Below are 9,634 nucleotides of genomic sequence, written 5' to 3' on the forward strand. Positions count from 1 at the left end.
CTTGCTGTAGTGTTTATTGCTTGTCTGAAACTCTTAGTTTGTGCTAAACTCAAGTTTTTAATGGATAAATATGAAGTTTAGGGCGTCACAATAAGCAGCTCATTGCCTGTGTGGGCGTTGTAGCTCTTCTGTTCGCAGAAGACAGGTCGATGGCCTAAATCAGGGGTGTCAAACTCATTTTCACTGAGGGCCACATCAGCGAAGTGGTTGTCCTCAAAGGGCCCGATATCTTATACCTGTAACTAAATGTAATAAAAAATAAATGTAACTACTCCTTTATGTTAAATAACTGATTATTTATTTATTCTAACTTTTTAAAGTGACAATTACAGTTGCATACAAAACATATGTTTGCTTGTTACTCTAGCATAAATCCTTTTAAATTTGATTCTGTCAGGTTAGGTTATATGGACAGTGTTTAAGTCCTAATGTATAGTTGCACAATCTGATATTTCAAGTCTGATTTCCCCTAGATACGAATGAATACACCCCAATTTTTATTTTATTTTAAGAAAGTAAAAGCTTTTATGCTCTCGCAGGCCACATAAAACGACATGGAGGGCCACATTTGGCCCCCGGGCCTTGAATTTGACATATGTTACCTAGATGATGCCGTCTATGGTGAGGGATGTTTATGTAATATTGGTGGCCACTATCACCCTAGAGAAGGTTGTTGATAAACTAAAAACAAAATGACATCAAGAAAATCTCAGTGTGACCCTTTTGCTATCCTAGGCACTTTAATGTGGGAGTTGGGTCATCTAGACCCACTAGACAGTGCGCTGAACCTTTTTTCTTTAATGATTTGTGAACCTCGCTGGTGTCCATGGATTACATGAAATCTTTCCACCTTTATCCACCTATGTCATGGGAGAACACGTCAATGTAAGGGTGGGGTCATAGGATAGCACAAGGATTAAAGCTAACTGATATAACAAATTTAATTTCTTAAGGTAGAAACACAACAAGCTTAATTAAACATTTCAGCAAGAAGGATATTGTTAATCGTAAAAAAGGCTGAAAAAATAATATTGGAGACTAAATAGTTTATTTCCATTTAATGATATTAAATAGTATTTGCATTTTTATTTTTTAGAACGAATTTTCTAAACATTTCTTTTTAATTTAAACAGATTCTCATCAAAAATAACATTTGTTTAACCATTGTGCTATCTTAGATGACCCCACCCTTACATTGACGTGTTTTCCCTACCATGACAAAGGTGGATAAAGGTGGAAAGATTTCATGTACCCCTTGTGCTATCCTAGGCACTTTAACGTTGGGAGTTGGGTCATCTAGACCCACTTGACAGTGCGCTGAACCTTTTTTCTTTAATGATTTGTGAACCTCACTGGTGTCCAAGGTTTACATGAAATCTTTCCTCCTTTATCCACCTTTGTCATGGTAGGGAGAACATGTCAATGTAAGGGTGGGGTCATCTAAAATAGCACAAGGGTTTAATGTATTTAGGAACTTTCAGTTTTCTTCCCTACCTTTCTCTAACCACAAGGTGGCGGTGCTGCGTTGATTGTGTGCCTCATTTAAAGTTGAAACAAGAACAGTTCTATGGACGCATATGTGTCTCATAATTCAAAATAAAAGTGAATACCAGAAATGCTTGACCAAATGCTTCCATACATCTGATGTTAAGATTGCCGTAAATTTTTTATACACAAAAAAAATGACCATCCATTTTTGAGTACCATAGATCTTTTAGTGAAACTGATCATAAACAGACATTTAAAAAATAAGATAATTTTTTTCACTTGGTACCACTTAGGCTGCCAGTTATCATAACTCAGGAGCAAAGGAGGGTCAAAGGGCAAGAACGCCCAGTTTAGTTTAGTCTGTTTAGTTTAGCCATTACCTATTGAATTCTGTGACTATGTCCGAATTTTCACCCTAACCCCAATAAAGCACTATTTGTGCGTTCGCCATTTTGTAGTGTTGTCCGAATCTACAGTTCCCAAATCGAGTGCCCTTGAAATTTCCCCGAAGTGTGCATCGATGCTGGCTAGATCGGCGAACCACAATGCATGCTGTCTGAACCATTTTTGCCCAAAAATGTATATAAATGTATTTTTTTAAGTAAATCATCAATGTTTTTATCTTCAGAAGACTCGTGAATATCGCAAAATATCATTATAATTAGATTTTAACTTTGTGAAATCGATTACGACATATCCGCCGTTTGGGGAAAAAAAAGAGAGTAGTGAGCGTGGTGTCCCATTTGCTTTTAAAATTCAGGGCACTATATAGTTTTTCTTACTAGTTAGGGTGGGAATTTGCACAGAACCTATGACTTAATGCTCTTTATGATTTATGTTTGCAGGTTCGACTCCCGCCTTGCACGCCCATGAGTCGAAGTGTCCTTTGGCAAGACTCTGTGTATGAATGTGTGTGTGACTGGGTGAATGGATCTGTTACTGTAAAGCGCTTTGTCCTTGTAGGTAGAAACGCGCTAGATAAGTATACGCCATTTACCATTTACCAGAAAGGCTGAGAAAGAAGACTGGGGTCCTTCAGAGTTTGCAGGACTCTAGGTTTTGTATGATGGCGTTGTTGCATCCGCCCATATGGAGCGAGCCGCTGGATGGGTGTGTGGATGCACTGACCGCAACAGGAAGAGGATCAACACACTGCTGCGACTTCTGGGATGTCCCCTAGAGTCTGTGATTGTGGCGGATGAGAGGACGTTACAGAAACTGGAATCCATCATTATCCTCTGTATGAAACTGTGGATGCAATACTTCTGCCCTCACACAGTAAACTCTACTCATATGTGGAATGCTTTTACTGCACATTTGCTTTTATGCTGAGAAATTATGAAACCTTATTTAAAAAAAACTTTTTATTTCTTTAAAGAGTGTTTTTTCTCTTTAATAGAATTATGTTGGTTTGGTTTTGTCACTGGTCTCTTGTGTCTCTGATCATCTGCAGTACAGTTTGGGTTGAATGTGGTGTTGTTCCCAGGGAGGGTGGAGGTCAGATGAAGCAAAACACAATCAAAACCCCCTCTGTTTTCTTGTCACTGTAAATGCACATCACACCAGTCCAGCTGCGTGTGCCTTCCAGACGCACCACCAGCCTATAGTCTGCACTCGGGGGGGACGAAGGCCTTGGTCGAGGTGGAGGGGCAGCGTCGAGTCACACAGTGACCCTCTCAGGCTGGTAAAACTGGCTCGTCTATCAGGTACCAATGATTTTAAACACTTTTGTGGACGTTTAATGTTGTTTATCTAATAGGTTTGTGCCTTATTTTGTTTTATTCAAAGAGAAACAGTAGAGCTGAACGGTTCTGTTGACTTTAAGGTAAGACACAACTCTAAGGAAAAGGGAATGGCTGCATGAAATTTTGTTAAGGGACATGTTTTAAGTGCAGAGACTGTCTGAAAACAAAATCCTTACAAACGGAAAATGTTTTAGACTTATTTCCAACAATCTGTGCATCATGAATGGTAAAATTAGCCAAAGCAATAGTTTTAGGGGAAGCTCAGGGGCATGGTAAAGGATAAGATGTGCTTTTGAAACAATACTATGATTTAATTTTAAAAAATTAAAAATTTACCAAAAATTTTCTGTGATCAGTGTTACGAGAAAGGTTTAATTAATGCAAAAAAAATATATATATAATACAAATATTGCAAGACATTTAATTATTTTACTGTAAGATTTATTGAAAAGACTACTTTGAAAAAATTGTCTTGCTTTTTGTAAATGTTTGTGAATCTTGTTCTGCCCCTTCTTTCAGCATCAACAGTGTTACAGAAATGAAGGGGACCATAAATATTTTCTTTATGAGCTGTTTCCTTTCAGGTAAACTGTTTCATATTCACTTTTAAGATTGTTCTAGTTTATAGGCTTCTTAAAAATAATAATAAAAAAATGTTAGTGTCATATATTTTGCATACAAATACATTTGGACGCTTTATGTTGGTGCTTTTGCTTCAGGTACTCTGTCCCTGGACTGGGCAGCCTTCCTGCCTCAGACGGTGGAGGGGCTGAGTGGCTCCTGTGTGGTCATCCCCTGTGCTTTCAGCTTGCCCTCAGAATGGGACGAGTTCCTGGATGATTCCTGTAAGATCATATGGAGGAGAGGCAGCTGGAGCCGCACGCAGGTGTTTGACTCCAGCCTGACTGGAGCGAGCGTCAGCTTGAATATTATGCAGGGAAACCTGACAGGGCTCCTCAGTGACAAAGACTGCACCACCATCTTCAACAACCTGCCATCAAGCCATTATGATGACTATTACTTCAGACTGCAGTGCGACAACTCCTTGATGTTCAACTTTAAAACTAGTGTCCGCATCACTGCACAAGGTATCTTGAAATTCTCTGAACTTTGGGATATTTTCCGTCATTATCTTCTCACTTTCATCCCTTCACTCCCCAGATTCCCTTCCTGGACCGACTCTGACACCATCCAGGCTCGAAGTAGAAGAAGGGACTCCAGTGACTTTGACGTGCTCAGCCCTTGCTCCCTGTCCCATCCTCCCTCCAGTGCTGACATGGACACCGAGTACAGGAGACATTAAGGAGACTGTGGAATCAAAATCTGTAACTTCTGTCATGACATTTAATGCTTCTTACCTCGACAATGGACAGAAATACTCCTGCAACGCTCTCTATAACAGACAGGCGGGAAAAAGTGACCTTGTGTATGAAAAACATCTAATTCTACATGTTATGTGTAAGTACACACATCCATTTATCCATTTTCCAAACCTTATTTATTGTTCTATCTTCAAGTAAATAAATGTAACCCTGGAGGACCCAACTACAATGTTCTTCACTACTTTTAAAGTTAAGTAAACAAATGTGGGTTCTGTTTGCTCATTTTGGGAAGCAACAATTAACAGCAGCCAAAAAATTGAAAATTAAAATATTAAAAAAAGAAAAAAATAGGGCCAAAATTGACCCACTGTGTTCTCTTTAAAAAAGTATATATATTAAAAATGTTTGAATATTAAATATTTAAAATATTTTAGAGAGAGTAAAGTGAAGCAGGGCTTTTCCAAAAAGAAAACAAAAACTCCAAAGAAAAAAAATATTTGACCTTTTTTTCAATTCTATGAACTTTATTTAACTTGTTTACTTTTTAAATCAAATTTCAATATTATTGTTTTCTTTGACCCCTTGATGGTGGAATTTATTTCCAATTATGAAAAAAGTTATTCCATTTTTAAATAAAGCTCATTTTATTTTTTGATACTACAACCCTAATCACTGTGCTAAAAAGAATTAGATTAAGAGCCATTCTTAAAGGCAAACTTTTTCCAAATATTTGAATCAATGAAACTTTCCCACTGCCAACAGAGACAAGAAAAGGTCTTTTATTTTTTCTTAAATCCATTTTTAATCTAAAACTTAAAAATACATTAATTCTACATAATTTTGTCTATAAATAAACACACGTCAAAGTTACATTGGTTATAAGGAAACATGGTCCTCACCTATTATTGTCTTGTAATTGCTTTTTATTAGGTAAAGTTCTCTGGAAAGACTAAATAAGAGGACAAAGAGAAACGATTGTGTTCTATTTTTTTTAAATAGTTATTTTATTAGCCCCTAGTGGTTAAATGCAGAACTGGAAGGATTTCCATCTTTAGGTTAATAAGAGAAGGCTTATTTTCTCACTCATCCCTGTTTGGTAATATAGAAGCACTTCTTACTATTTTCTGTGTTGATGAACATGCTTTTCCTTTCAGATCCTCCAAATAACACATCAGTGAGCTACTTTGGTCCTGTGAAAGAGGGTGACCTGATAACTCTGACCTGCAACTCGGATGCAAATCCAGCTGTGGAGAGTTACACCTGGTTCAAAGTCAGTGGAGAGGATGTGGTCTCAGTGGGATTTAAAAATACGCTGTCAACCCCAGTCACAGAAGTGGAAAGACAGTTTTACTGTAGGGCCAGTAACAAATATGGATCCCAAAACTCCTCCATCACTTACATAGATATCCACTGTAAGTCTGAGGGAATCATGACTTTTGTCAAGAATTCGTTTCAATCTGAACTAAAGGTTGCTTGCATTTCTAGTTTCTCCAAAAGAAACAGCAGTAATTGTGGACCCCACCGGTCCAGTCCTGGAGGGCAGCTCAGTTTCTCTGCTCTGCAGCAGCCATTCAAACCCACCAGTGACCAACTACACCTGGTACAGAGATAACGAGGTGGACCAGGAGACCGGACCAATCTTGATGATTGAAGATGTCAATCCCAGCTTTAGTGGAGATTATCACTGCACTGCCAAAAATCATCTTGGGGAGGAAACGTCTGCAAAGGTCCATCTGGATGTTCAGTGTGAGTTTGTTTCAGAATGATTTACACAGAGGAGTGTTGTGTTGAAGATGCTGCTACTGTTGGTCCAGCTGTGATAACCCAGACATGATCTGGAGCCAGGAAGACGGCAGACAGGGAGCCATTGTCAAGCTGCATGACAGCATCCAAATCCTGTCTGTGTTAATGGTTTATCATGGCTGAGGTCCTGTGTGTCCCAGTGTGTGTACTCATGTGTAGCTCTTTGTCTGAACATATGACCTTTAAATATTAACCAGTAAAGTTGAAAGAAAAACAAGTTCATGCTGAGGAAATAAAGTTTTGGAGTTGTTGATTTGTTTGGATTATTTTACTCTGTAATTTTTTTGCAAATAACAGACTAAATGCAAATCTAAGGCTTCCATTTTACTTCTTCACACCTATTGATGAAAACATGCATCAAACCACGTCTCCTCCAAACTTACTTTACCTTTTACTTAATTTAGCATCTACATGAAAGCAAAAACATTAAGTATTTTTTTCAATAGTTGGAAATAAAATTAGTCATCAAAGGACTACAAAAAATGAGTTCCCTCTGTAAAATATGTTAGAAAATGTTTTTACTCACTTAAAAAGACCATTATTAAAAGACAATTTTTAACAAAATTATGCCATTTGTATTAATTTGCAATTGCACTTTGATTTCTTTATATATGATACAAAGATATATATTATTTATGTTTGAAATGCTGTGTTTCAGTTCCACCGAAGAACACCTCGGTGTCAGCTGACACCTCTGGTACAGTTCTGGATGGCAGCTCTTTGACTCTGACCTGCACCACCATTGCCAATCCAGCGGCGGTGAACATCACCTGGTTCCGGGTGGGAGGGAGAAAAAAGGAGGTGGTCGGTTCTGAGCAGGACTTCACTTTTAATGTGTCAAAACTCTCTGAAGATTTTTACTTCTGTGAAGCTGCTAATATTCATGGAGCTGAATACTCAGATCCTGCAAGAATTGATGTTGCATGTAAGACTGTCTGTTTTGCTCTATTTCTTTTTTTTTCCTGACTTGGACTTGGAACATGCATAAGCCGATGGATTGTTTCTGCTTTCCAGTTCCTCCAGAGATACTGTCTTCTTCACGCTGCATTAAAGTTTTATCACAGACCCGATGCTCTTGTGACAGCCAGGGAAACCCGTTACCCTCTGTGGTTTGGGAGCTGGCAGGAGAACTGGTCAATCATTCTGCTGACATCCCTATCCGGGAGATAATCCTGGGAAGTGGGGTCATTAGGAGTCAGATCACTCTGTATCATCTGGATGAAAACGTACCGTCTCTAGTGTGCAACAGCAGCAACTCCTTGGGGTCCGACGGTCTGGCCTTCAACCTGTCCTCCAGTGAAATCCAGCTAAGTAGGACCCTCTGCTGGATGCTGATTCAAACTACAATTATAACTCACATTTTATCATAGCAACTTTTTTTATAAAATATTGTTACATTAAATTATGTTATTTTATGCTTTGTAATTCATGTGAGCGATGGAAACTTTTCCAGGTCTCCATCCTCTGTCTTTGCTGATTGGCTGTGCAGCTGGAGCCTTGGGGATGACGTTGGTTTGCATCCCATTGCTGATTTATTTTTGCAGGTGAGAAAAAAAATTCAGTTAAAAAGACAACAGTTTGCATACTTTGGAGACTTTTTTAAATTTGTTTTACAGGCTATTACCTCTCTCAATGATTTCCTTTTCTAAGTCCGTTTCTCACTGAAAAAATGAGGCTTTGGATTTTCATTGCCTGTGTTTAAGTTGTTATAAGTAAATATACCTTTTTCTAGGAATAGAATGATCTATAACTTTGATCTAAAAATTGTAAAGAATAAAGTAAATAATTTAACACCTTATATTGGGATTTTTCCCTCATTCAGGACTAGAAAGACATTTTTGGCATTTAACAAAGACAAAGGCCACTTTTCAGTAAACAAATCCCAAGAGAAACCATCAGGACTTTCGCTTTCCAGTGAGGTAAGTTAAAGTTTTCAAACTTCTCAATAGGGTGCAGTGGGTTAAATGTGGTTAAACCATGAAAAACTCTTCCCCTTGTGTTCAAACACAATTTATGTACATTTGCTTACAGATATTGTTGATGAAAAAAAGGTCTTTTGTCTCTGCAGACCAGCTTTCAACCTTCCAGTAAAGCTGATATGAAGAAGAACACAGGAAAAGAGGAGTCTCTCACCTATGTCCATGTGGAGTTTGCTTTATCTCAGGTCACATCAGAGGATGACCTCGAAGACGTAGAGATCAGAGGAAGGGCATCAAAGACAACAGACTATGCAGAGACCTACAGAGAAAAGAGTGAAACAAATGGAAAAGATAAAGAAAAGGTGACATAAATTAATAAGGAACAGGTTTATGGTCCTGATGGAAGCACAGTGATGGCTTTATTCTGAATCTTTAGCATAAATAAAGAGTTTTGAGTAAAAACGTGTGCACACCTTCAGAAATGTGCAAACTTAAAAAAAATGTGCAAACTTTACACACATTGATCAAACCTTTCATAAGAAATATGACAAAGCTACTTAACAAATCTTAATGATAAAAACATAATTTGTAAATATATGAGTGTTCCTATACTTCTCACATTTTGGACCCAAATATTGTTAGGATAAAGATGTGTTACGAAATACAAAGAAATTGTATATATATTTCTTTTGATCTCTTTGTTCTGCAATTAGCTCAGGAAATAGGAACATTTTAGGAAACTAATTTGGTAGATTTAGAAAAAGAACAACCGGTAATCTATAAAACTATCTGATCAAAGAAACTGAATCTATGAGGGATACAAAGATTCACACATCAGTCATGCAGATGGGCATGTTCATAATCAGAAGGAACACGTCTACTTGCTTAAATATTATCTGATCTCTTTAATTAAAATAGAAAGTAATAAAAGATTCACCTAAACAATCATTTACATCAAAATCCTCCTCTTTTAGTCCTGGTCTGTTGTTCATAATAGTCATCAGAAATGAACAACATGTACTGTGAAATGTTCTCTTTTACACAAAGCTGTCTTTTTTTTTCAAGCATTTTTTAACACAGCTGTACTTTTATAGTGTTTTTTTTTCTTTTTAAACGCTTTAAACATGGTTTAATAGTAACAAATGCAGCGCCTTCATTTTTTTTCCAGTCTGCTGATTTCCAGCAAAAAGTTCTCCAAAAAAATAAACAAATAAATAAAAACAACTTTTTTCAATGCATCCTTTTCCACCAAAATAGCGCACCCATAAATGAGTCTAGTTTTTTTTTCTCCTATAATGTTCAAATTTGTATTTTTAGTCAAGTTTCTGTCACGTTATCAATGCTACTGATAAGAAAT

At 37.3% G+C, this 9,634-nt stretch overlaps 1 protein-coding gene across 1 annotated transcript; it reads left to right on the top strand.

Moving 5' to 3' along the window:
- The first annotated feature begins 3,075 nt into the window (after positions 1-3,075).
- Positions 3,076-8,795, top strand: LOC105356005 (B-cell receptor CD22). The gene is made up of 12 exons (XM_011485691.4): positions 3,076-3,194; positions 3,277-3,313; positions 3,753-3,817; positions 3,953-4,321; positions 4,395-4,691; positions 5,710-5,967; positions 6,041-6,301; positions 7,017-7,283; positions 7,373-7,669; positions 7,812-7,902; positions 8,181-8,277; positions 8,427-8,795. Exons 3-12 carry the CDS (start codon positions 3,772-3,774, stop codon positions 8,646-8,648), a joined length of 2,205 nt encoding a protein of 734 aa, XP_011483993.1. The 5' UTR covers positions 3,076-3,194; positions 3,277-3,313; positions 3,753-3,771; the 3' UTR covers positions 8,649-8,795.
- Positions 8,796-9,634: the final 839 nt, after the last annotated feature.

Source organism: Oryzias latipes, chromosome 16, assembly GCF_053564925.1.
Source record: "Oryzias latipes strain Hd-rR chromosome 16, Olatipes_Hd-rR_3.1".
In the NCBI taxonomy this organism is placed as follows: Eukaryota; Metazoa; Chordata; class Actinopteri; order Beloniformes; family Adrianichthyidae; genus Oryzias; species Oryzias latipes.